Below are 27,125 nucleotides of genomic sequence, written 5' to 3'. Positions count from 1 at the left end.
CTCTTCTTGATTTTTGTAATCCTACTGGCTATAAATACGGGTAAATTGTCATTGATATTGTTATTTAAAATTGTCTAACATGTGAAATTAATTATAACATTGCTCTACAGCTTATGGTCTCGAAAAGCATTCAACATTATGCAGAAAGTACGGCGTCAACTGCGGATTTAATCCTCACAAGTGGTCGATTTATCCAAAAATGGTCAACCCTGATGCTCAAGAACGCATATCATCGACTGTCGTGCCAAGTGTAAATACTATACCATAATGTGCGAAACGTGGTTGAAATTTGGCTGTGCTTTAAAAGTTACTATTTTTTGCTTGGTGAAAAAGATAGCAGTTTAAGTTTGTAGTCCCTGTACAATGACTGCCTATTATACTTTGTAATAAATTTTGTAATTAATACCTTCTTTCTAGCATCCGTATGCAAGCTTCTGTAGTTATTTACATATTGATTATTTTATTCATTAAATTTATGACTGATGCGTCAGAAATACTCCGATGGAAAAACATGCGAAGAAAATTGCTGAGAAATTTTGTTTAATAAAGTCTTTTCAAACAACTGATACGTACAATCGAAGTTTAGAAGTCTTACGCAAATATGTGGATAAACAAAGTGCACCGTTTGCGTCAACTGTATGGATTGCGATTCATAAATTTGCATCCGCAATAAACATTACCTCACAAGGAAATTTGCCATTTCAAAGATTGTACTTATAGTATTCTCTTAGTATTCTCTGATAAAGTGCAGGTAACTTCGATCACATGGTAACAAACGCGTGAACATTTTTTATATCCACCACGAACAAACAATACGCACATTCTGCACATTATACTCAAGCTTTCATCTAATACTCCTCAGCATTTGGTGGAAGCTCTTGTTTCACGAATATTTTCCCTGCATACATTCCAAAAAGTCATAGAGGGAGAGAGATAGCTCGCGCAGTGCTGCAACCAGAAAGATGAATCGTCGGGAGGAGCGGGAGAAAATTAGAAAAAGGCAACGCATCGCATGTGCGGAGGGAAAAGAATGGCAAAATGAAAAGCAGACAATACGTTCGGGATTGAGATAGAAAGAGAGTGAGCGAGAGCGAGATAAGGATAGAAAACAAGCGGGAACAAAAAGGGGTAAAAACACGAGTAGAAAGGAAACAAACAAAAAGAGAGTAAGGAAGAAAGTCCGCTGACGGCGGCTCGGAGACGGAGCGCGAGCTATAGTGGAGTTATTCGCGAGTGAGAGAGAATAAAAGAGAAGATGGAAAAAGGAGTGATCTGGAAGCAAGGAGAGTATATATATATATATATATATATATATATATATATATATATATATATATATATACAGGGGGAAAGAAAAAGAGGAAGCAGAAGAAAATGCCCCTAACACACGACACAATCCGGCGGCGGCTTCGTCTGCTTCGATGGATTTTAAAAGATCCCCGAGATTATTACTTTTTCCCTTTTCTTTCGGTTTTTATTCTTCTATTATGATTGCCGAGAAGAGCGCTATATATCTATACATGCACAGCCCGAGCACATGGCGTACATACAGAGCGCCGGCGCAAGATCCACGCACGAACACCAGCCGAACGTACAACATACATTTACTGCATATACGAGCAGGCGAACGAGTGCAGAGATATGTATTGCGGGAGAGGGAGAGATTCTCGGTCGCATGTGTATACATATGTATACCTATATCCGTATGAGAGAACGCGACGACTTTGGGTAGTAGTAGGCTCGCGGCTGCTACGCGCGCGCGCGACTATCGGCGCGCATTCAAGCTCAGCGTCACGGAAGTAACGCCGGGACAACGGAGTACAGCGCATACACGGCTTCTTTTTTTCTCCATACACGTACTCGTCTGTGGACGGCTGCGCCGCCGTCAGACAGATGCTCGGCGGTTATTTCTTGGCCACCTTCGCGGAGGAAGGATGTTGTTATCCGCGTTTTCTTACTTTTAATGAAGAGCCGTGTGCGAACGCGCGCGCGTTACGCCGTTCAAGGGATAATTGAGCCGTTTGCGCGGCGTCATTTTAATTGCTTCGTTGTATTGTTAGACCCACTGCGTGGGTGTTGCCGTGTTGATTGGAATACTGCCCGACGCTTTTTTTTTCTTATCGGAAGATTACTGGCGATGGTGCGAGCTTATTTTGCCACACGTTGTTTATCTGATAAGGAATGAAAGCAAGATTAGTATAAATCGTCAAATATTAGATCCAAATAGACAAGGAAGGAAAACAAAACAGTAACCGATCCGTATACGACAGGCAACTCGTCATCGATATCCTACCATCGACGCTCACCCCTTCGATCGACATCGCGCGCACAAAGCTGCTGAAAATCCGATCGTTCGAGCCGGCGACGGCTGAAAAGCCAGGTACTCAACAACGAGCGAGAGAGCCATACATACAAACGCGAGTTTTTCCCGAGCACGCGTGTGCCGCGTACAATGCGTGCGCGCGCCCGTGAGCTCATTTCGCGATCTCTCCTTCCCTTTATTTTCCCTTCTTATCCTCTATACACGTCGCGACGGCCGCAATAATAGTACTACGCGGCGGCTTCGAATGAAAAGAAAAGCCGAGTTCGATTATTAACTCCTCGTGATTCCGCACAATGGCGTCGCGGTCTTTCGCCTGGATCGGGCCCTTATGGGTCGTGCTCTCCTCGCTTCCATTATTCGCGGTTCATCACACTTGAGGTGCAGGTAAGCACAGGTGTTGCTATCGGAGTTAAATCCGCCTGGTGGTTTTTTCGAAGAAATGGGTGCGTGAGCATTGTGGTGTACGTATACGTATACTCGCCGGAGAGAAAGAGGATCACGCTCGAGGTAAAACGGGAGAAGTAGTGAAAATGTACAAGGGGGGAGAGGACTGAGGTATAAAGTAATGGGCCTGCGGTTCTTGCGATGAAGCTCTGTTTTTTCAAGGGGAATCATTATGCAATAAGATGGTTACGTAGCGGTGTTGTTGAAAAATCGTGTATAGATTTTCTTAACGAAAAGTTTACCGATTTTAACGTCGCTCGCGCTTTTCATCCTTTATACAACTATCGGCGACTCGTTTTCAGCTGTCACTAAACTGTTTCGAAAACCGAATCTCGCCCGAATAACAGAGAGAGAGAGAGAGAGAGAGAGAGAGAGAGAGAGAGAGAGAGAGAGAGAGAGAGAGAGAGAGAGAGAGAGATAGATAGAGAGAGAGCCTCGATAAAAGCCGCGTAGCTGAGCCTTGTATTCGTCGGAGGCACGGATCCGTGAGGAAGACTCCCGGTGCGCCGATCGCCGATCAACCGTCACCGTATACACCGCGTACCGACAATGCACCCCCGAGGATTCACAACGGTCGGAGAAGCAAGAATCGACGGATCCATCCGGCTCACGGCTTCTCGCTCCATCTCCCTCTCATTCGAACTTATCAGCGGTTACATAATCGTCACGTAATACCGCGGCGTAACTTGTCCGATCTGTTTCTGCCGGATTTCACCTGATTATTCAACAATGGGGGAGTGCGTTTCGCTCGGTCGGAGAAGAACGCCTACGCGCAGAGCTGCTTATATAGTCGGCTTGCACGCGATGCCTTCGACAGAAGGCGAATGTAATATTTTTGGCTGCGAGCAAGCCAATGGATGCTTCTGCAGAATGAGGATTCATATGAAACGCGAGTACGTCTCGGATAGAGAGACCTTGAGATATCGCACGTACAGACCGTGGATATTTCATCTCCATTCTTTCAAGTCGATTCGGTATGCGGCTGGCATACCGATAAACTTTCTTGACATTCGATCTCGTTGACCAGTCGAGGGTGCATAATCGGAAAGGCGCGAGATGAAAGAAATGCACGTAATCCACTTTTAAATCCGCCATCTTCCTTCGTTTTCTCCCAAGGAAAACTCCCGGTACACGGATTCGCTTGGTACGAAGGGAAAGGAGATCGTCGCACGGCCGATTCGAGCCTGGAGACATAGGTACAGGGTGGACATATATATTCGGGGAGAAGCATACGTGCCCTCTCTCTCTCTCTCGCTCTGCTCGTCCCGTAGGAAAGCTACAATACATCATTTTCGGCTGGGATGATCTTACGGTAGATTTACCATTCGTACAGTTTATGGGCGCCGGTCTGGGCTATAAACTTACTTGGCAATGACGTCCAGCAGTAGCAGCAGCAGCGGGCGCGCGCGCGAGCGCTCGGCGACGCCGCGCTATACTGGCCGGCGGGTTAGAGGTAAGCTGGATCTCCGTCGTCGTCGTGCGGCGAACTCACCCCCGCCTCCGCCTATACTCGCCCTCAAGTCGCGTAGCCGCGCTCGAGGGATCGGGGCAAGGAATTGCCGGGAATGGGGTTGCTTGGAAACTGCTGCAGCGAGAGGCGCCTCTGTCCTCTCTCTCTCTCTCTCTCTCTCTCTCTCTCTCTCTCTCTCTCTCACTCTCTCACTCTCTCTCTCTCGCTTCCTCTTGCTCTATATGTAACCCGGAAGCAATAACAACGCGTTACTGCGCGCAGCGACGACGTCGGCCGTGCTATGCCGTCGCGTCCTGTGTGCTTCGCCACGCGGAAGCTACGCCGGTTGTTAACTGCCTTGCCAATCTCAATTTTCGATTTCGATATCTCGAGGGGGCAGAGGGAGAAAGAGAGAGAGAGAGAGAGAGAGAGAGAGAGAGAGAGAGAGAGAGAGAGACAGAGAGACGGTCTATACACAGTTGTTGGCCACATCTCTTACTCGCTTGCGGTTTATGTCGTGACCCGCTCTCGCGGCGGGCTTTCGCGGGAAAATACAGTTTTAAGGCGCTGCTACTTTCAGTTCCAACTTTTGTTCTTTCGATACGTCTTCCGTTTTCTGCTTTATGGCTACTGCGCGCTTTCTTTTACGATCCCCAGCCATTTGCATGTGCATATCGGATACTGACGCAGATTTTTGCTGTTCTTTTCGGCTGGTAAATATACAAGAGGTGCCTTTTTTTCTCGAAACGACTTTTAGTGCACGTTAGGCGGACAGAAAGTAGGTGTCGCGTCTGACTCGATCTCGTCTGTCACTACTTACAACCAATAGTTATGCATGATACCAATAATTTTGGATATGTACGAACAGCAGAAGATAATAAACCGTAAAAATGTGAAGCGATCGTTCTCGAATGACGAACTCCATTCAATTCAGCCAGCGCATTCTAAAGCGACTCTCTGTCTCGCGAAAAAAGGAGGAGGAAAAAGGGAAGTAAGCGGAAAACTCATTACCAAGTAAGAGAATGGAAGATTCGTTAATTGATGACGGGGCAATGAAAGGGATCCCAATTCATCGGTTTCCTGTCAAATTTGAGCTCCTATACTCTTCAATTTGTAGTCAAGGCCGTTTTATTGCTTATCCGTTAATTAAACGTCGAGCCAGCCTTTAGAATCGCACGTGCAATTTAACACTCGATGAACCTTGGACCAGTTACGTCCTCGAGTCTCGCCGTACTCTTTCTCTCTCTCTCTCTCTCTCTCTCTCTCTCTCTCTCTCTCTCTCTCTCTCTCTCTCTCTCTCTCTCTCTCTCTCCCTAAGTCAGCCCCACGGCGAGATGCGCAGCGCACCGTGCAACTGCCGCCGCCACCGCCGACGTTGTACCATTGTCAAACGACGTAAGTCAAATCGGACTAAAGTGATCGAGCCCCAAGTGCTCATAAATACTGCGACGGCTTAAACTGTTTGCCGAATTATTTATTGCTTCGATTAATCGCGTTGCGGCTACTGCACTGCCTCGTTTCTTTTTAACAATATAATGCTTTTTAATTCGTTAAATCCAAAGGCATTTACTAAAAAAGTGTAGGTTTCGATGTTTATGAAAAAAATCGAAGGGTCCCCTCAACGAAGCACGCTCGAATTATCAGACTACTCAATGCTTTTTTCATCACAGTCATGTTTAGCCGAACGAAACAAGCAACTGAATAGGCTTTTACGATTTATCAAGTCGCGCAACACAGGAGGGCGACGCGACTGAAAGCCAAAGTCTAGTGCTCTACGCGTCCGCATGCAGAACAATTCCGAAGCGTTAATTAATCGAACGTTTATTATATCGAGCTCGCCGAGTAGCTACTTTCTCTGTCTCTCCCTCTCTCGCCTTTGACTCTGTCTGCTGTGTACAGCTCCATACGAGCGCCTCTATACACTGCATGTGTCATTGACGCTGCGTAACGTGCTGCTGCCGCCGCCGGCGGCGAGTGCTGCACGCGGGGAGAACAGCGGCAGCGGTAGTGGCCGAGGTTGGAAATTAAATGCGCAGTCAGCCGTTACCAACTGATTGATTTGTATTCGCCGATCCACAGCGTCGCGCTGCTATACTGCTGCTATACATATACGCAAGAGCGTGAGCGAGGAAGTGTGCTAAACTCCGCAGGATTTATGTTCTCCCCTAATTGCGTCGCTTCCCAGAACCCCCGGGGCTGTGCCACTGCCGTCGACGACTTCGACGAAAAGGGGGAGAGGGTCAAGTTCCGAAAGCGCCAAGGATCGAGATTGCTTTCGATCTTATATAGGTACTAATCGGAAGCTTGCGTAATTGTCGATATGAGCCTCGCCAACAAAGGACGACCGGCGGGTGGCCGGATCAAACGAAGAGATATTTTGTGGAAGCTGTTGCAGATGATGATGCCGTTATCGACGCGCGGCAAGTGTTTCGGCAAATATGTACGGGGGTGACTCCGGATTCGTATAGAGTCCTGTATAAATATTTTTGCTTGAATGCTTTTTTGTTGACCAACTATATGCACCCTATATTCATCATTATTAAAATGTTTGCCGGGTGAAGGATTGTGATGATTTCTTTTTAGTGTTTTGGAACAAAAATGTTATTTTCTTAATTTTAATGATTTTACAATGATGTCGCTTTGCAATCATTTTTGCAAGGTATTGTTCATTTCAGTAACCAGTTTTTAAAAGTTATTTTTGTATTATGTTCTCATACATTCCATTCTTTGATATACTTGTTGTATTTGTTTAACTAATGCATTTGAGGCATGATCTTTATTTATTATTAGTTATAATTGCTTATCTTCTTGATACGTTTTGATCCCGTAATATTGTCATATCTGGGATGAGAATTGAGCAGTTTAGCCATAGTCAGATACAGGTGCTGACATCTCTGGACAGCGTCTAGTACTCTCTGCACAAGATAATCGATAAAATCAATATAAATGCATACGAAGGTAAATAATACATTGCACATAAGATATATGTTTACATATATCTATAACTATGGATAATGTTTTAAACCTAATTGTTGTAATAATACATTACTATGAAATCTCATAATAACTTGTAAATATATCTTACCGTCTGGTATTATCGCTCGTAGATAATTCTTTAAGATATCTTATGTCGATAAAGCAGAAATACTGAGTTATTTACTATAAGCTACCGTGAATTTTGTTTTATCTTTTGCTGTTAACGTTAAGATTTTAGTTATAAGTACTTGACCATTTATTAATAGAACTAATGTTACTTGATACAATGTTATTTACCACTTCGAATTGCGGATAATGTAGATTAGATGCCAGTTATAAAAATTTGACTTTTTAGATAAATCATTAATTAACGTAACGGTTATATGATTATTTAATTGCTCATTTTTATTTTCTTATCAACGAATCATTCTAAAAAAATAGTTGATTAAGTGAAGCAAAAATCTAATATGTCAAGGATAGTAATTATTTTGTAAAGTAGTATTTTATAAGTGTGGCCTAAAATTCGTATTAAATAATATTTAATTTATAAGCCTTATTATAAGCATTATACTTAGCAAGCTTTTAAATTATCAATTATGTTATAATATTCGAAAGTTTCAAATTCTTTATACGAACATAACATTCACGCTGGTTGTTTTTTCACGAAAGCAGCATTTAGATACAGATTTGAAAGTCCATGGGTATAGGGTATGTGCCAATGTGCCCAATGTTTTTATCTACATAGTTTAAACTATGTAAATTTACTATATGTTTATTAATTTGTTTTAAGTTTAAATTTTTAGTTGATACATTAATAATTATGATTATAGTTTGCTTTATTATATTTTTATCAATATTCAATAGCAATAGTAGCAATACATCAAATAGCTCAAACTTCAAACGGAATTATAGAGATGGCAGCACACATTACTGTAGAATGCAAACATTCAGGTGAAATTCTTACTTGAACATATTTGTCTATTATAATTTATATTTCAATGAAAAAAACTGAATGTTTCTATTTGTTGCAGTTCAGATATACAACAAGCGTAAAACGACAATAAATTGCTGCAGCTAAATATTAATTGGTATTTGATTTTTAATATAGTCCTCCTTACCTATGTACGTGTTTCTTATTCATAGCGATTCTTCTTTGTTTTGTATTTTGACAAGATAGATGATATGCGTTTACGCTATATCCATTAATAAATATAAATAAAGCATAACCTATCGGTTATCGACCTACCTACGTAAAAGTTAACACTCTATTTTCATATCTCTCGAAGAATAAGAGTAAACAGTATACTTATCAATATGCTCAGAGTTTATGATGATTGTCCCACTAACGTTAGAAAGCGGGACGAAATACTGGTATCACCGGAAGCAGGTCGATTCGGCCGAATGTTGGTATTTTTTCGACAATTTTTCATGGCCTCTTATAAGAGTCGAAGTGCTCAAAGATACTTACGGAGCCATGCTTCGATCGATTACGAGAGACGTCGTCACTTGCGGCATTACACACACATCATTCATCCGTTTAGTCTGTTCAGGTAAAGAAAGCCTCTTGCTCTCGGGCAGATTGGATTCTCGATTAAGAGACCCGTTTTATTATGCATTATATGGGAATACGTATACAAGCCTTTTTGAGAGAGAAAAAGAAATACCTTGGCGTTCGTTACACTCTCTTGCACACAGGCACTGGTGGGACACCTTAATGATTTTGACCATAGCCGCCGGTTTAATAGCTTTCCCGTATCAAGCCGCCTTTGATATGAGCAGAAGCGATTCCTTGTCGTGGACTGTCGTCAAGAATACCCTGATATTACTGTGCTGCTGCGACATTGTCATTAATTTCTTGACGGGGTAAGATAACGACTTTAATGTCAACGTGTGCATCTTAATTCCCGATTTATTTTACGACTTTTTAATTGCCGTAGATGCCTAAAACTGTGAGAACGCACAGTGGCTAAAAATATACCTTGACTTTAATTTTTGCTATTCATCGGTTTTTTATATTGAAATAAAATAATCGAAGCTGCAAGTTTTAATGTTTGCCATAAAATTTTTAGTAGCAATATTGTGCGAACTTGTATCAATGACTCCGAAAAGATTTATATCTGCATGTTTTACGATACCTACTTTGGATTTAATTTTTTCATAGGTTAAGTTTTCAATCGTGTTTACGATTTACTTAAACAAATCCAATATAATTAAAATTCTGATGATGCTACATTAAAACAAAAGAAATTAATGTTTCTGTATTATTTTCAGGTACTATGACAAATTGCAAAGCATTGTGGAATTAAAGCCAAAAGTAATAGCTGGTATGTACATGAAAAAAGGTTTCATATTTGACTTTTTGGGATCATTCCCCACCGATTTGTTCTTCATTCATAGCTGGCACCAATACGTAGTAGCTCGCGAGGTTTTGTCCTTATCTTACGTCTTTCGCATATTTTCGTTCTTAACGTACACCGACAAACTAGCTAGAGATTACGAAGTAAGAAGAGCCCTTTATGATTTTATTAGTACTATTTTCTGGCTAATAATAGCTCTACACTGGCAAGCGTGTCTTTACTGGATAGTACCTATAGCCGTCGTGTCAATGACATCGCCGGAACGTCCGCATAATGATTCGTGGATAAATTCTGTTGGACTTTGGGACGATTCAAGTGATTCCAACAAGTATGGTCATTGCATTCTCCGAGCTGTCGCTACTTTTATGCACTCTGGATTTCTGGTACGGACGGAACCCCGCACTGAAGAGGATCAGTACTTGGTACCATAATAAGCCATACTCATCTTTTAAAGTCCAGTCAAAATTGCTTTGCAAATTGAGATAATTTAAATACATTGTGTTTCAGGTGATAATCTTCCACTTTCTGGGCACCCTGATGTTTTGCTTCCTCATAGCCCGAGTGATGCAGTTCTTCAAGGGCATCAACTCATCGAAGCTTAAATATCAGGCAGCTCTGGCGCACTTGTCGCAGTACATGAGCCACAAGCAACTACCTCGCAAGACCCAAAACCGCATCGTTGACTACTACGAGTTCCGTTTCCAGAGGCGCTTCTTCAGAGAGCCCGAGATCTTGAGCATCCTGTCGATGCACATGCGCCAGGAGATAAGGATGCACTCGTGTCGCAAGCTCGTGGAGAACGTGACCTTCTTCAACAATCTACCCTTGTCTCTGCTCGCTCGTATCGTGGCCTTGCTTAAGTCCGAAATCTTTCTTACCAACGATCTGATCGTCAAAGCCAATCAGACCGGTGACTGCATGTACTTCATAGCTACCGGCACGGTTGCTGTCTACACTCTCACGGGCAAGGAGGTCTGCCACCTCGAGGACGGCGCGCACTTTGGCGAGATCGCTTTGGTCATGCCCGACGCTAAGAGAGTTGCCAGCGTGGTCGCCGTGGAAACCTGCAAATTGTACAAGCTTGAGAGGGCGGACTTTGCCAGGACGATTCATCCGTATCCCATGCTCTGGGAGAGGATAAAGAAAATTGCCATCGAGAGGCATGAAAAAACGACCATATTGAATTCGCAATGAGGTGTGCTCTAAATAATACTACATTTTTACTGGAATAAAATTATGGAATGTTATATGGTTAGTCGTATGGTCGCACGCAAATAAAGCATTGCGTTATACGTACACAGTGCAGATAGCGATCGAATGCAAGGGTTCAACGTGTTTCTTTTTTGAGACAATAAGAGAAGTAGTTATGATGAATGAGCGTACATACAATACGAAAGCAATGAGAGATGATGAATCGACAACTGAGTTATCAGCACCGGAAATCCTGATTTTCACGCCAAGTTTAGCGCGCACAGTAGCGATCTCCTTTCTGCTTCCAACCAGAAATAACTTTCGCACGACACTCTATCTAGATCCTCATAAATAATCTGTCCGATACGATGCAATGCTGTCTGACCGACTTGATCCTTGATAATGGCCATGAACGATTGAGAAATTGATTTATAACATCATAATAGAGGCTTAATAAATCACTTTGGAATAGAATAGTCTAGTTATTAGCAATAAAATGAAAGTTTGGGCTTACGTATTTATTTTAAGGAAAAGTCACCTTTTCCTTACAATAGTCAACGCGTGGCCATTGCTTGTATCAATCATAGTTTATTATAACTAGGAAAAATACTGTTTACTTCACTTTTTAAAACTTCAAAAGCATATCTTTTAGATCGTCATAACATTCCTAGTCCTATTATAGGAGTAAAACTTTTATCATAGAATTTACAATGGTTGTGAAGACAATCAGAAAATCCATTCTCTGAATTCCAAAGCTGTCTTTAAAGCAGCAGATCAAAACATCACAATGGTGGACTCCGCAGAGACGCCCCCATTCGCAGGGTCGAAACAATGCCTTCCGTCGCGTCGACGCATGGGCAGTGAGCACAGAGCGAGAAACCTCTCTCTCTCTCTCTCTCTCTCTCTCTCTCTCTCTCTCTCTCTCTCTCTCTCTCTCTTTCTCTCCCATTCGAGAGCCTATAGTGGACGAGGGAGGGAGCAAACGCGGAAGACAATGAACCGTTTACAGGACGGTTGCGAGGATCCCCCATTGTTATAGGTCGGCGATGCGCCTGCCTGGTAGCCGAGCGTATAGGGTTGAAGCATCCCTCCCGTACAGTTGCTTCTTCGTAGCGCACCTCAGCGATGCGCGCGCGCAGGCCTCGCCTCTATTGTGCTTTGGGGGGGACGACAATGGGAAAAGAGGGGGAGTTTCATTCTGGCCACCTGCTAATTCACTTGTTTGTTCGCGAGGTTTTTTATGCGGTAGATTCCAGGGATAGACAATGCTTCTATAGGAGACTAGATGAATGCTCGCAATGAAAGAATTCATGTGGGAAAAATAGACCTTGAAGTCTCTCGCATTCTTATGTAACGGAAAGAGGTATGATGCTTTAAGAAAATTACATAAGGAAGCAGCGGATAATACAAAAGATTGTGTGTGTTTAGAGATCACATAGGCCTATTGTACTGTGTACTGTGGATGTTTCGCTGAATATATAGGTGTATTTAAGGGTATTATTTGTCCAAGGGTTTAAATAAAATTGCTTTCTACTTTCCATATAGATATTTTTAACGAGTTACTATTTAAATAGCTCGTAAAATACACTGTTTGAGAAAGTTTTTCAGATAGAAGGAAATAGAATCATTTTATACTATAGTTTAATCGTCACTTGTAATAATATTAAAGTCAATACAATTTTACCAATTAAGTACATTTATCTAACTGAAAATAGTTTCAATTCAAGATAACTCAGTTAGCCATTTTACGCCTGTCATTGCAGTACACTGTGTGATCTATAGTAATCTACGACAACAGCAAGCAAACATGCACAACGTGTATACCATAGCGAGCGGCAGCGAGTGGGCAAACACTGTCGTGATATGGATTGTGCGCACGTAAAGCCACACCCACAAACAGCGTTGCTTCCGTTATTGTACGAGCCCGGGAGTATCTCGTGCATCTGCACCTGACCCCCTCGTAATGGGCAGAGCCTCGCCGCGGCCCATTGTCTCGGCCGGTGTTGTTCTGCGCATCGTTGGGAACCGCCAATTGGATGGAGAGGCTTTATACGCGTGTAAGAATGAATGAACGAGACTGACTGTCTGTTATCGCAAAGACTCATCTTGCATGTAACAACGTTCCGCTATGAGTTTATTTGATTTGCATTCTATCGATAAAATCGAATAAAGTACAGGGGTGAATAATACTTTTATACCCGTGCCCTGCAGTTCCATTTCGCGTATCGAAGCGTCTAGCGCAGGAGAAAAAGGTAGAAAACGAAAACAAAAATCCCGAATGGCCGAATAGATGGAAAAAAAAGCGATTAAAATGGATAGGAAAAAAAGAGCGAGGGCCGGGTGGCGTCACATACGCGCAAACGTCACTAGACGAGTATATACTGTAAACGTCCCTCTGATGCAGCGCGTTCTAGTCTCACATTCCGCTCAAGCGAGCCTGGATCGTTAACACGTTTAACGGAGCGTTAGTGATGCGAGGAATCGTGATTCCCGCACCTACCCTTGTCCTTTTATATACGCGTATACGTGCACCGTCCCTCGCTATCCCTTTTAATTCTTATGCCTTTTCTACGTTTTGCAGATGCCTCTCGATTACTTTTCCAGAGTCAGAAAGGCCAGTTGCTCTATTTCATTGTAGATTAACGTTAATAGATTACGAACGTATTGATGTTTGTCTTTCGAAGCATCGCTATATAATACGAAACGCTTACAATCTATCATCTCCGCGTTTCGTACCAGCGATCTTCCTTATCAAAAGTTCGCTCAACAAAAAAAGCAATCACTTCATCTAAAAATGAACGATAATCCGGAGCAATTCGGATATTACGCAGTTATAAAATAAGAATGATTTTGAGAACAGACTTTCCGCCAGTAATCAGCACAAGGCGAATTATTCTAAGGAACGTAAATTCCGATTCGCTGGTAAACACACACATACACACAAGAGACGGAGCAGAGAAGAGACGCAGGTAGAGCTGGTAAAAGCTCGCCATTCGTGCAGGCTGCAGCACGCAAAAGACAGCGGCGGGCTGAGAGCGAGTCAAGCGAAGCGAGAGGGCGCGTCTCTCTAACCCGGGGAATCGGGCACACAGCGTGTGCGTCTCCAGCTCCAGTAAACGGATACCGCGCGCGCCGACGAGAGATGCCTATAGTAACAAAACCCCCGGCGACGAGAGGAGCGAACCTGGATGCCGTCTCTCTCTCTCTCTCTCTCTCTCTCTCTCTCTCTCTCTCTCTCTCTCTCTCTCTCTCTCTCTCTCTCTCTCTACGAGACCCGGGTCGATACTCTGCGGGCCGGCAACCCTCTCCGCCCTCGCGCGCGGCCCCACCTTCTCCTTTTCACCCCCTTTCTCCTCGCGCTGCTGCTGCTGCAGCCGTGAGCGTACTCTCGTTTTTTCCGTCTCTCCCTTTGACTTCTCTGTCTCTGTTTCTCTCTCTCTCTCTCTCTCTCTCTCTCTCTCTCTCTCTCTCTCTCTCTCTCTCACTATCTGTCTCGCTCGTGAGCTTCGACTCGCGGAAAAGTGAACGCTCTTTTTTTCGTGTACCGCATGCTTTTTTTTTGCACACAGCAGACTCGTCCTCCACCTCGTCGCGGCGGTGGTGGTTGCGGCCCTGGTCCGTGTACTTTATCTCCGGACATTTTCTTTCTGTCGAGTCTGTTTTGCTTTCTATTTTACTCATCTGCCCTTTTTTCCCCAGACTTGCAGCTCTTGTTGTGCTTTCCTCTCGTTCTCTGTGTCTTCCTGAAATACTGCGGAATATTGCTGTGTGCATTTTCTATTTTATGCTATTCGCGTCGCTCTGTTTATTACTTACCTTTGTGACCAGACGAGTTGTATAGAAGTTCTTGTTTATTATTTCAAAATGTATGTATATCGTTGAATAATTTAACATTAAATCATCTAATAACATGTAATCTTAACACATGTATTATTTTCTTTTTTTTAATGCACTAAAGTAAAGTTTGAAGTAAAGCAAAAGTATACGAATATAAACAATATGAACAGTATAATACATTTCACAATTTATTATAAAGACACATTCCACGCGTTCTTGTTAGCATATTTTTTCAATTTTCATAACGTACGAACCACGCGATTAGATACAGTGATAGGTATAAATGTTTTTATAATTCATCAAATTTATTGAGTTTTTATTTTTTTAGATAGCCTCATAAGGCAGCCCCTGGAAATCAAACGACTGAGATAAAACGTCAACGTTAAAACTAATATTACTGAAAGAAAAATGAAAGCGTTCAGATCCACTAGTGCTAACTGCCACCAGGAAACGTTGAGGGCGGGAGATTTCAGAGCATCGGGTCCATCACGAATAACATATTCAATCCAAAATATAGCAGTGTCCATCGCGCTCATCGGTCTATCTCTGAATAATTTTGAGAAAGTCTGGGCATTTTTTCTACAAATAAGATAAAATTACACGAAATAGTATATTATTTATTAAGGGAGTAAAGTGGGCATTTTAGACCGAGTGTAGAGCCAAAGACGAGTACTAAAACCATACGAGGTCAAAAAGCCCACTTAGCCCTTGGTGCACACTATATTTTTCGTAATGTGCAGACGCATTTTCGTGTTTTTTCATGTACATGTTAAGTGGGGCTAACATGACAATTTTTTAATATGGCGACTACGGTCTTGTTTGTAAATAATGCAAACACGTCAAAATCTAAACTTTTTTAATATAAGCGGACAAAAAAGTTTTTTCCTAACATGTGCATGAAATAGGTCATTTTTCATGTCTGAAATAGGGAGAGAAAATTGATCATTTCGAGCGTGTTTTCAAAAGTGTTGAGAATTGTTCATTTCTTACCTCTAATAGTATATTGTGTACCAAGAGCGTAAAGAGGCTTTTTTAGATCGAGTTTGGAGGTTGCAGTATGAGCCGCAGACGAGTACTGCGATATCCACACGAGATCAAAAAGCCTGCTTAGCCCTTGGTGGACACCATAGTTTTTGTAACGCATGTATTGATTTCCGCGTTTTTGTGCCTATAAACGAAACTAAGGTGACTTTTTTTGACATGGTACCTCAAATTATTGAGTTCTATATATGATACATATACTTAATTTTATATATGTGTCAGTACATGTTTTAATCATGTTTACGAAATTTAGAAAGATCGTGCAAAAAGAGCCTTTTTTTAGGTCTAAAAAACGCGGAAATCATGTATGTATTACAAAAAATTTTTTTTTCAAGTTTAATTATGTAATATTAAACTTAATTTATTATAATTAATGTTGTGCCCAACAAAAATGGACAATTCCCTCTCTCACTCTCAGGAACGAAACGTGGCGTACACCTAAAAACCAAATTCCACGCTTGACACAGAATGTAAAAAACCTCTGAAAACCTTATTCCGTTTATAAAATATCTTTTAAAAGCATATTTTTAATAGTGAAAATGGTACAAACCTGTATTGAGGATCATTTAGTATTTTGTTTAAGGCTTCATCTAAAGTAGCAGATGTTATCCATCCACGTCGAGTTTCACTGCAATGTTTTTAGCTACGAATGTTGCGACGTTTCGTACTTGATCGCCGAACAATGGAATACCTATCATAGGAACTCCGAAATACAAAGCTTCTTGTGAACCCATCAATCCACTGTGTGTTATAAAAGCTCGAACATTCTTATGAGCTTATCAAAACAAAAATCAAACAAATTTTTAAAATTTTATTTTTACGTTTCATTGCCTACCTGTTTACAATTATTATTATTGCCATTATCATTATTATTTATGTTAGTACCTAATACTGCCTGTTGTGGGATCCATGGAAAAGTTAAAACATTTGGTGGCAAACCCGATGGAAGTTTACTTTTGTCTACAATTTTCATTAATACCCGCATAGGTGCTAGTTTTGACAATGATTTATACATAGCATTAAGGGTTTCTTCCGGAAAGGTTTCAATCAATACCAAAGATCCAAATGTGAAGTAAACTATACCATCGACACTTTCATCTAACCATTTTTGCATTTCCTGAAAAAGGTCATTTTTCACGTATTAATAATATAAATATATATATTGTACTATAAATGCATAAAAATATAATAACGTGCCGAAGTGAGTTTAGAGCCATCATCAATAATATGCAAACCACCAACTTCTATCAATGATGGAACTACAGGTTTAGCTCCTAATATCACGGGATGAGAATTAACCAAGGTTAAAGCCACAGTTCTTTCCACATCTCGGATATTGGGCATATCAGGACTTAAATATTTTCTCATATAATCTGTTTGAATGTTTTCTGTTAGCATTTTAAATTTATATGAACTCCAGTGGTGGATAAACAAATTTTTTAAGCGATCCCAGAATTTGGTCTTGTTATAATCTTGTAAAAGTGCATTTGGTACGAATGCTGGATGATCAAAGTTTCCAATAAAGTCACTAATGCATGAATATTCTACTGATGATGAAACAGCAACCACTGGTACTTTGAAAATATGTCCGAATCCCATAAAACAATGAGCCCCAAACGCTTAGAAACATATGCATATGTTTTTGTTCAAAAGCACTTATTCTATTTTTTAATGATTGTAAAATGTTGATAACTATGTGGGAATGTGTGCGTAGAGTATGTGTGTGTGCATGTAAGAGAGAGAGAGAGAGAGAGAGAGAGAGAGAGAGAGAGAGAGAGAGAGAGAGAGAGAGAGAGAGAGAGAGAGAGAGAGAGAGTAAGTATGAGGGAAGTCCGAGCGGCCCCCGCCAAGCTACCCTCACCGCCCTCGAACTACCAAGAGGGCTGAGGCGTCGCAGCCAGCGCCGGAGGACAGCAGTCCCAGCGTGACCTCGAACAAGAGAAGAGCCCTAGACAACGAGCGAAATCAGTATCTATTATACCTAACCATACTATTTCAAAGTGTAACCATTAACGACTATTCTACAATATACATTCAGTTTATTCTACTTCTTTTTATTCAACACACCCTTTACACCACGAATTCCACAACTATATTTTTTATATCATTATTTTCTAAATTTTAAACCATATGGATCATTTAAATACCTCGGTGATGACAAGATCATATGGTGGATCAGTAGGTGGTTGTCGTATAATATTTTGAATTTCTTGTAATTTCATTAGTTTACACAAATTATTCCCGTAGTCCACAGCAACAAAAGAAACGATGTCCCCAGATAAGGATTCACAAGATTTATATCAAAACTATTAACTACACTTTTTAACGTCCCGTTCAAGTTTACGATGGTTTTATAATTTTTTGGTGGTTTTTTTAGTGGGAAATGTGTTATGTCATCGACTTGATGACCGCGCTCCGATAGGCCTCTCACTAATGCATTGAACATTACATTATGACTCTTCCCATTAAAAGGAAATATGCTTAAGATTCTATATGATTCTGCGAAAGCTACACTTGTAACAATGAGAAATAACAAAATGGTTTTCATCCTTAAGAAAAAAACACTACTAATTTGATATAGATGAAACAGTTTTAGAAGAATGAAAATTAAAACTAAGCTTGCGATGTAAGTGTTTAAGCATTCATTTCCAACCAGAGACTAACTGATTCTACAGACCGAAGCGAATATTATCAATGTTATGAGTGGGGAGCGATAAAAAGAGTCGTATTCGGCATTACGATTCATTCGGACTACGTCATCGTCGCAGATAAATCGCGAGTACAAACGCTTAAGCGCAGCGCGTCAGTGTGGAAAGTCCTTAAGCTTTTTCGTCTTTGGCTATACGTAACAATAAGCATTGCGAGATACATAACATCTAAATATCGAATAAGCATATAAACGATAATTATGAATATAAATAATTCTCAGGCTGCTTATGGAAGTAAGAATCATCGAACCAATGGAGAGATGTTTATAAAATACTATAAACATATCGTCGCTCCGTACAAAGACTAGCACGTTCAAGCTTTTAAACGAAAATTAGCACAACTCACGATTTGCCGCGAAGAGCAGCACAGTTCAGAAATGCCGCCAAGAATAGCACAACTCGCGATTTTATATTACTTAAAATGTGAGTATTTTACGTTTTTATTGAGATATTTGTTTGGTTAAGTTGATGAAAACCTTGGTCAAAGACAGATAAACCTCAAGTTTTAAAAGTTTTAAAAGGTTTCGGAAATTTCTAAAAAAAGTGAATAATTTAAAAAAATGTTTGTAAAAAATTATTGTGTTTGGGAAAACAATTTTAAATTCGGTAAAAAGTTGTAAATTGTGAATATTTAAAAATGTTCATTATGGACAGTTTCGCAAAAATCGGGAAATTTTTATAGAAATTGGTTGTTTAAAGTTTGAGTTGTAGTCTTTTCGAGAAATTTTGAGTTGTGCTAGTCTAGCGTGCGTCAAATATTAAGCTGTGCTACTTATGACGGGAAATTTGAACAGTGCTACTCTTCGTAGGGAGCGACGATATGATTAGGCAAGCACTGCTTAATATGTTCCTCCCCATTCTTCGCTGTATAGCTAACACAAGACACCCTCAAGACTCGATCGATCGTTTACCGATATATATATATATATATATATATATATATATATATATATATATATATATATATATATATATATATATATATATATATATATATTGCGCGCGCAAGTCTCGCGAATACATGGCAACCGTCGAGCAGAAGCTGCTCTGTACGGAACTTGGGTTATCCATTTATGAGGACGATAAACGCGCCAGGATCCTACGGCGGATATCGACGTTGCTGAGGGAATTAATGCCTGTGTATAGGTTATTCTGTCGAGGCGCCCTCTCGTACGCCTGTAACTATATTGGAAAGTTAAAACGCTTTTTTGAGTAAGAATTCGCATTTTATTTTTCGAACAAGTAGATGTCATTTGTCAATTACGAAGAATATAATATATACGGAAAAACGTCACGTTTCAAGTTTATCGAGACTTTTGGACTCACCCCTTTTACTACGAAATCGTCTCTTGTATCCCCTTCGAACGAAACGAATTGGATTCTTCGGGTATTATTTTGCCCTCCTTTTTCCCGAATTGCGGCGCGTGGTAGCAGTAGTCGAAGAATCTATTCGAACCAGCCTGGAATCCCAATGCACAAGAGATACTTACTGATATGGGTTTCCGCCCGCCGTTGACTTTCATACGTGAGGTAAAAGCCGAACCCCTCGGTCTTCCCATGCACTTCCGGGATCGGCGGTATATCAATTTTTAACGGAGCTGAGCAGCAGATTTATCGCTACTTATATTCCGCTATCGATGATATGGGGTAGTATAGTCGCACTGTTTTCCCTCGAGAAAAATAGAAAATGTAACAAACGTGACTAATGGAGACGAAAATGAAGGGTGGAATAAGAAAGGAAATTGATAAGGATAGCTGATATTCTTCACAGTTATAACGTTGGCAACAGTATTCGATAAACATTGCAAATTTTAATTTTATTCTTCAACATTAATGCGTCGTATTTAAAGGTCTCACAATCGATTTATACAGATACGATAGTCACGATAGTTTGAATTAACAAAACAAAGATTTTTATGAATTTTTCTTCATTGTTTTTTCATTCCTCTTCCTTTTCTTATTCACTCAAATAAAAGACTAAACGTTCATCCAAGACGAAGTATACTAGGAGGTAGATTATCTTCATCAGTTTTTATGGTATCGTTACTTTGTGGATGCATACAATCAAGGGCGATGCATTAAACGATCTTTTATGAGCGGCAGGGCAACCGGTTTCATGGGGCCGTAATCCTACGGACCACCAGATCTTGGCATCTTATTCACCCTCTTTGGCTCTTTTCTGAACCTGTGAAAGAGTGAGATAGTACAAGATTTAATTGCAAACACACGACTGTAGTTAAAAACGTGAGCAATAAATGAAAAATTGTAAATTATAATTTCAAAAAAACTTAATTTGTGTAAATACTTGAATGCAAAGTTGTTGATGAAGTCTTTTAAAAAATTAAAAAGAGATTTTTATTTTCGTTTCAAATAACAATTACAGCATGTGCGGCTTCAGAAAACCGAACAAGGCAGCGTCGGCATAACAGCATACCACTAGATATTATGCAATATACAGGAATTAAATTGATTAGAGAAATCGAAAAGTGCCTATGCACTACCATTCTTCACTAGCTTGATACTAGAAACTATCTAAAAACTGAACAAATTATCGCGCACAGGTTTCGCACAAAAAATAACAAATTTAATAACGCTTGATTCCTCGTATATTTACTCAAAATAATTTCACCGAACGTATAAAATACCGCCGATATGATCCTTCACTTCAACGCATTGATTTTGGATCTCGATGACACCGGACCGATTTGTCGTCCGATCCATCAGGCGAGGATGATCCGCCGCAGACAGTCGTCCTCTAGAAAAGCAAACACAAACGTAGGACCTGCCCACGGCTCATGCGTGCAGCGGGCGCAGCAAGTTAATGTATTCCCGCGTGATCCTCTACGCGACAGCTCCCTCGTAAATCGCTGAGCTCGGTGACGAGGCACTTATACAATGCTCGGCCGTCTGTCAGCCGTCTCTTCGCTCGTCCACCTATATACACAGCTATACACGCGCACGAGGGGCGATGACGACACGCCGCAGTGTTTATAACTCGGTGTCAACGAGCGCGCCGTCCGTAATGACGCTACATGCCCGCGCGAGCTCGCAGCGGGTGGCTATATATACCTCATACACGGCGCGTGTATCATCGCGTCACGCTACATTGAGTATCCCATTGTTCGCGGACGATATGCGTGTATACTTTGCGCATAAGTGTGGGCTATATGTATTATACGCCGGGCGCTTTATCGCTCGGCGCTGATCCGCGTAATGCTTTGCAGAGAACGAGGCTGGACGATCGAGGGTATAACTTGGTGTGTAGATATCGCAATCGATGCGCGATCGGCTTTTTCATGAGGCGCTTGGAATATAAAAAATAGAATATCGCACGATAGGGTGCGTGTCGGCGCTTCGATGTGCGTTGCTGCATTAACGAGCAGTGAAGAGGGAGAGTGGATCCGTGGGATGTATAATTTTTCAAAACTGCGGAAATTTTTTTAGCTATACCTACTCGTGTTTCAAATGCTAGTGAATTATAGTATATTACGATACGTGTGACCCAAGTAGCCGATTATTGCATTGCGTGTATTAGTGCCCGAACGCAGCGAGGGTGATAAAACGCCGTGTACTAATGGGCTGCTTAGTTCACAAGTATCGTATTAGTACATTACGATACGTGTGACTTAATAGTACATTACGATACGTGTGACTTAATAGTACATTACGATACGTGTGACTTAAATGGTTCTTTTTTACACGGCGCAGTTAGCACCCGAGCGTAGCGAGTGCGCTAAGAGCGGTTGTTCCGGACGTAACCGAGGGCTACTAGGGATAATAGTAAGTGCGGCGTATTTATTCTTTATCGATAATATATTCTACCTATTAGTAGTTTTAGCGAACGTGTCTCTGTCATTTGGTTCTCATATGCGCGAATCGACAAGGCGATTCGTGGCTTCAGGCCAATACGGTTAAGAGTGGTTTTATAATCATTCTTAGACTGCCACGACCCCCTCTAGGAGTTTTACTCCGCGGATTTTGAGGGTCACTTTCAGTGCGGAGAGGCTACAGGGCCGATCTGTAACTGTCTGGCCAGAGAGTCGAGTGGCAGGAGGCGTTCGCGCGGGCACATGACTGCGTGCGTATGGCTATACATATAGAGGAGCGCGCCCACTGCTTCGAGTCCCTTTAGCAGTCCTCAGGAAAACGTCTTTGTTTTAGCGGGCCTGAGTTTTCGGCGGCGTTTAATGTGTAGAGCATCAGTTCTCGGCGACAACTTGTGAGAGAAGGTCACACCAGGACCTGATCGTTAGGAGATTTCAATAAAGTCATAATATCTGATCAACAATGATTTCACAGTTTATTTTTGAACCTTAATGTAGTCTTGTCCCATACAGCCGTGTAAAACTGAACAATTTAAGTCAAGAGTATCGTATAAAATTTTATAGCGCAGTCTGCTAAAGTCCGCAAGTCTCGCCTATTCGTGACTAAAGTAGTCCTTATTTGCACCGTGAGGTTAGCGCACGAGCGTAGCGTGATAAACACGGTGCAAAAAAGGACTACTTTAGTCACAGATAGGCGTGACTTAACAGCGGATTTTAGCCACACTGTGCTATAAAGATATTTTTCGCTAACTCCCCTGGTAGAAATGAGTCTAAGAACAGGGTAGTAACTGGCCAGTTCTTAGGATTTAACCGAGTTACTACCTAATAAATGGAAAGTTCTTAGGGTCATTTCTACCAGGGTCTTTTTATTCGTATATCTGGCGCAAAACGCACCGCCTCCACCAGCTGTCACTGGTGCTGATGGAGACGATGCGCCTTGCTTCGTTGCTGGAGATGCCAGGACCTGCGCTCCTTGCGCTGTATTAGGGGCTGACGTGGTTGGCGTCGTCGACCAGTCCCCGCCGGTAAGTACTGCTAGGTGCTAGGGCCTGCGCTCCTTACGCTGCTGTTGTGGATCAAAGTGTCTGGCGTCGTTGACGAGCTGCCACTGGAGGCGGTGAGCCTTGCGCCACTGCTGGCATCGTCGGCCAGCTCTTCGTCCAGGCATCATGAGTTATCTCACAAATTTTTTCTACGAGATTTCGTTTTAATACTTCCCGGGTTTCGGCACTAAAAATAAAACTAACGTTTCGTGCACAAAAAAAAACTCGTATACAAAGATTTTTTTCGATAACTCTTTTTATTAGTTCATAAACACGTTCTGCTTCTTTAAAAGATAGTTAACAACAACAAATCCGAGCTTGTACCAAATTATTGATTTTTGTTTCCTTGGAAATCAAGCTTTTTTGTTTTATACCGAGCGCTTTCGTGGCAACCGCCTGCAAGAGAACTTCAACATCACTCCCTTGCCCTGTGATTTTCACATAAATAATCTTGCAATAATCTTGCCTGTCGTGGCGAAACGCTCAATCCTTTCCAGAACTCAACAATAAACACTTATAACAATATAAAAAAATCCAAAGTACTATTCGGTCACATAATCAAGTCAAATTTAAAAATCTCGCTGATTATTACTACACACGTAATAAATCCTTGAGTGCTTTGCAAAAACTCGCGAAGCCTTGACTGTACAAAATCCATCAAATTCATGAAGACACGAAAAGCGAGCTCGACCTCGTATAATATACTTGCGAAGCCGCTACTGTCTGCCGCGCGAAATCTTAATTACTCATCATAATACAAAAGTATCACAAAGGGGTTAAAACGCGCGCGGGATATACAATTAACCGTAGCACTTAATCGCGATTTTCACGGGGGGGAGGCTCTGCAGAATGAAAAAGCCTCTCTCTTTCTCTCATCCTCCTTTTTCTTCGGGTATGATCTGCATAATTCGGTATCTCTCCCCCGTGCGCAAAACACAGCGAGTCGAGGGTCGAGTCTCTGCTCGCTCGCTCGCGCGCGCGCGTCCAGAATTAACGAGGGTTGTTTGTGCAATTCACCTTTGCTTCCCTTCGCGCGTCACTCGATTATCTACGGCTTGTTAAGGCATTCAGCGTGAGAACATCGAGCGCGAGTCCGATGATTTGGCACATAAGCGGCCTACTGGAAACGTTTAGATACGAAAAGCGCGCGCTGCCGTGAGAGGATCGACGAGCTGGGAGATATGAGAGGCTGTCGAAAAAAAAGAAGTATACGACGAGTGTTTTAGCTTTCTTTTTGCTCGCGCGCAAAAAGCCGCCGAGTCAGCGTCGAGTAGATGACGCTTGGATTTTTCTTTCTTCGGCTATACATATACGACGCTTTTCTCTGTCTCTCGCGCTAGACCGCAATGCGGCGGCGACAAAATGATGGGACGTGAAATATGCCAGCCGCTTATTGATTTCCTTAATGCGGTGATAAATCTCTTTCACATCTCGCTGCAGATGCTGTCGTTATTTTAATAAATGCTTGCATTATGATGCGCGACTCATCTTCTGATGTGACGCGGCTGATGCATGTGCGCGTGTGTATAATGGAGAAAAGATAACATTGAAATTTAACGGCCGAGTTGTATGGATCGTTCATGTGGTGGCTTTCAATGGAAAGGATGATGATTGTGCTAACTAATCCTGCGAGAGGCCCGATTGCGAAATTAACTACTGTTACGCGTCAATAGTCTCATAGAAGTAAATAAAAAAATGAAAAAAATGTGAACGCGAGTTTTATCAGGAGGATTAGAACGACGGCGCTCCCCTCGCAATATACGGCGTACCCGAGCCTGCGTGCGATTTTTGTCTTTGAGTCGAGTTCAATGAGGCTTGTCGGTGCGGCTTTCCCAACAAAAACGCGAGAGAGCATAAAGAAGACGACGCCGAGGGTGCAGAATGGAGCCAGGAGCTCGGAAAATTCATAAACTTTTGAGGGAGAGAGAGAAAGAGAAGAAGCGAGAGAGCCGAGCTTATATACATCACCTGCCTGAGCTGGAAATGAAAGCGAGCAAATAGCGCGAGCGCTACTGGCGCCGGGCTTTGGTAACTATGACTTTGCAGTTCGCTGCAGAGAGAAACGAAGAAGGCGCGTCGTCGTCGTCGTTTCTCCTGAACAAACAATTTGCCTTTATAAATGAGCCAAGTTCCGAACGAGTTTTAGTACTCGGTATTCATTATCATCAGCTACTTCGACGGCGAGAGCGAACGTCAACGCCTCGTCGAGTTTTCAACTCTTTCTCTTCGTTTTTTTTCCTTTCACTAGCGTCGTTGTTTCTTCTGCTAATTGTGTAATTTAAAAGAGATGAGGCGAGGCTTCGTTATAACGACTGCATGCGTGACAAATTACTGTAATACGTAATGCGGCAATGTGTATGTATATGAAATGTAAAGTTGTTTGCATTGAATCTTTTAATTGACGAGACGCCGTATGCGCTGCAGGATCATAATTCGGAGGATAATTTTTGGTCTCATCAGCGTTTGGCAATGCGAGTGACGAAAATTTAGTGACGCGTTGCCTCGTTAATCGCGATATTATTTTTCAGCCAGTACGTACGTAGTAAAAGTTTCCGTTGCGTGAACACAAGTATATTTGCTTGCATTTTAATTGCAACTCCGGATTCACGACACCTGTATACAAGTACATATACCACTGTGCTTACAAGTTTTTTCTGCTTGTCGTAACGCACATATTATTGCGAATCACATTCGCTTGCGACGTCCACTTCGTTATTCCTGGATTTCGCTCGTTTCGATAATCTTCGCCGAAAGCAAATATTTATACCGTATATCTGTATACCCAATAAAATCAAAGCCACATGTATAGGAACTATAACGTTCATGGAAGTGCATTAGCGACTTATCTAGCGTTATCTCTTGCATTACGCGTGCGTATTAATATATTCTTTTACGCGTATGTGTATCAGTTATTATAATCGGCGCAGATTCGCGGCGGCGATAGTGAGGGCCAAAAAATAATTCACCGGCATTAAGAATTAATTTGCGACAATAACTCAGACGAAAAATTATCTTCCGAGCGCAAAGCACGCGACAGCAGTTATCTCGATCGATAATTGCTTTTTTTCCCCCGACAACGAGCTTAACCGCAGCAGCAGCAACAGCGGAAAGATGCATGGCTTACACAAGCGAGGCTTCCAGAAACTAAATGAAACGGTCAAGCGGCCGATAAATCAGCCGTTAATGCAGACGCTCGCTCCAGGGGAAAATTATAAATTCGTCCTCCCTCGGCGCGGGAACGTAGAGAAAAAGAGAAAGAAAGAGAGGGATTCCTTTGCAAAATCTTCGTCACATCCAGCGCTTTATCATCCGCGACGCGAGGAGCTCCTGTGTGTGTATGCTCGTATGCTCTCTCTTCTCCGCCGCCAAATCGATGCGGCATTCCGTGGCGTTTACGATGTTATATACGCAATGTTGGGCTTCGTTTTGAATATTCCTAGCGGGAAATTAGACAATGCTGATGAGCTACTACGAGGCGCTGTACACATAAGTACTCGCCTCGGCGACACACGGCATAGCGAGGCATCGCGGCACGTTATAATACCCGCCAGCGCTGCGGATCTCTCCGGCGAGTTAGGTGTGCTCGTTGCAGACCACCCGTAGCGCCATTCCTCCGCTGTATCTGAATTAATTATTTATTTTAATATAAAATCCACGGAGTGTGATTTAGTTGGCCGAGACGTCGTCGTCTTCGGCTCGGCGGCGGCGGCAAGTAGCATTGGTGCGCGCATCCTTTTCCCCCTCTCTCTCTCTCTCTCTCTCTCTCTCCTCTCGCATGTGTGCATGCGGTCTCACCTGCAGTACGCGGACTCCTCTCTCTCTCTCTCTCTCTCTCTGTCTCAGAAGCGCGGATCGCATAAACAAGTCGGTGTCGTGTTGTGTGCGACGGGCGGTGCTTCAGGGGAGAGATGCATGCGCGCTTGGGGCTAAC

General features: G+C 42.1%; 2 protein-coding genes across 6 annotated transcripts; one reads left to right on the top strand and one right to left on the bottom strand.

Annotated features, from left to right (window-relative positions):
• The first annotated feature begins 8,374 nt into the window (after positions 1 to 8,374).
• On the top strand, positions 8,375 to 11,215 carry LOC100119106 (potassium/sodium hyperpolarization-activated cyclic nucleotide-gated channel 4-like). Of its 5 annotated transcripts, none has more exons than XM_008213885.3 (5): positions 8,375 to 8,743; positions 8,889 to 9,056; positions 9,465 to 9,517; positions 9,746 to 9,972; positions 10,058 to 11,215. In XM_008213885.3, the coding sequence occupies exons 1-5, from the start codon at positions 8,508 to 8,510 to the stop codon at positions 10,742 to 10,744; spliced, it is 1,371 nt and encodes a 456-aa protein (XP_008212107.1). In that variant the 5' UTR covers positions 8,375 to 8,507; the 3' UTR covers positions 10,745 to 11,215. The 5 variants fall into 5 exon arrangements, with proteins under 5 accessions (XP_008212107.1, XP_008212103.1, XP_008212106.1 ...); XM_008213881.1 differs by having other exon boundaries at positions 9,465 to 9,972; positions 10,058 to 10,745; positions 10,852 to 11,215; XM_008213884.3 differs by having other exon boundaries at positions 8,939 to 9,056; positions 9,465 to 9,972.
• Positions 11,216 to 14,732: 3,517 nt separating this feature from the next.
• Positions 14,733 to 18,261, bottom strand: LOC100119142 (UDP-glucuronosyltransferase 2B2-like). The gene is made up of 6 exons (XM_031925765.1): positions 17,844 to 18,261; positions 16,817 to 17,239; positions 16,505 to 16,736; positions 16,227 to 16,394; positions 16,166 to 16,169; positions 14,733 to 15,157 (listed from the first exon to the last, which is right to left on the bottom strand). Exons 1-6 carry the CDS (start codon positions 18,165 to 18,167, stop codon positions 14,884 to 14,886), a joined length of 1,425 nt encoding a protein of 474 aa, XP_031781625.1. The 5' UTR covers positions 18,168 to 18,261; the 3' UTR covers positions 14,733 to 14,883.
• Positions 18,262 to 27,125: the final 8,864 nt, after the last annotated feature.

The sequence above is a fragment of the Nasonia vitripennis genome (genome assembly GCF_009193385.2).
Source record: "Nasonia vitripennis strain AsymCx chromosome 3 unlocalized genomic scaffold, Nvit_psr_1.1 chr3_random0004, whole genome shotgun sequence".
NCBI lineage: Eukaryota > Metazoa > Arthropoda > Insecta > Hymenoptera > Pteromalidae > Nasonia > Nasonia vitripennis.
This window is presented reverse-complemented; position numbering and strand designations above follow the sequence as displayed.

What these genes read in the sequence shown, in the direction of transcription:
- LOC100119106 (XM_008213881.1), top strand. Translation starts at nt 8,508, where the DNA reads ATGCTCAGAGTTTATGATGATTGTCCCACTAACGTTAGAAAGCGGGAC. An exon ending in CATCCGTTTAGTCTGTTCAG is followed by an intron (nt 8,744 to 8,888) that starts GTAAAGAAAGCC and finishes TCTTGCACACAG; the next exon opens with GCACTGGTGGGACACCTTAA. An exon ending in CTGAAGAGGATCAGTACTTG is followed by an intron (nt 9,973 to 10,057) that starts GTACCATAATAA and finishes ATTGTGTTTCAG; the next exon opens with GTGATAATCTTCCACTTTCT.
- LOC100119142 (XM_031925765.1), bottom strand. Translation starts at nt 18,167, where the DNA reads ATGAAAACCATTTTGTTATTTCTCATTGTTACAAGTGTAGCTTTCGCA. An exon ending in ATGGCTCTAAACTCACTTCG is followed by an intron (nt 16,737 to 16,816) that starts GCACGTTATTAT and finishes GACCTTTTTCAG; the next exon opens with GAAATGCAAAAATGGTTAGA. An exon ending in CCCACAACAGGCAGTATTAG is followed by an intron (nt 16,395 to 16,504) that starts GTACTAACATAA and finishes TGTTTTGATAAG; the next exon opens with CTCATAAGAATGTTCGAGCT.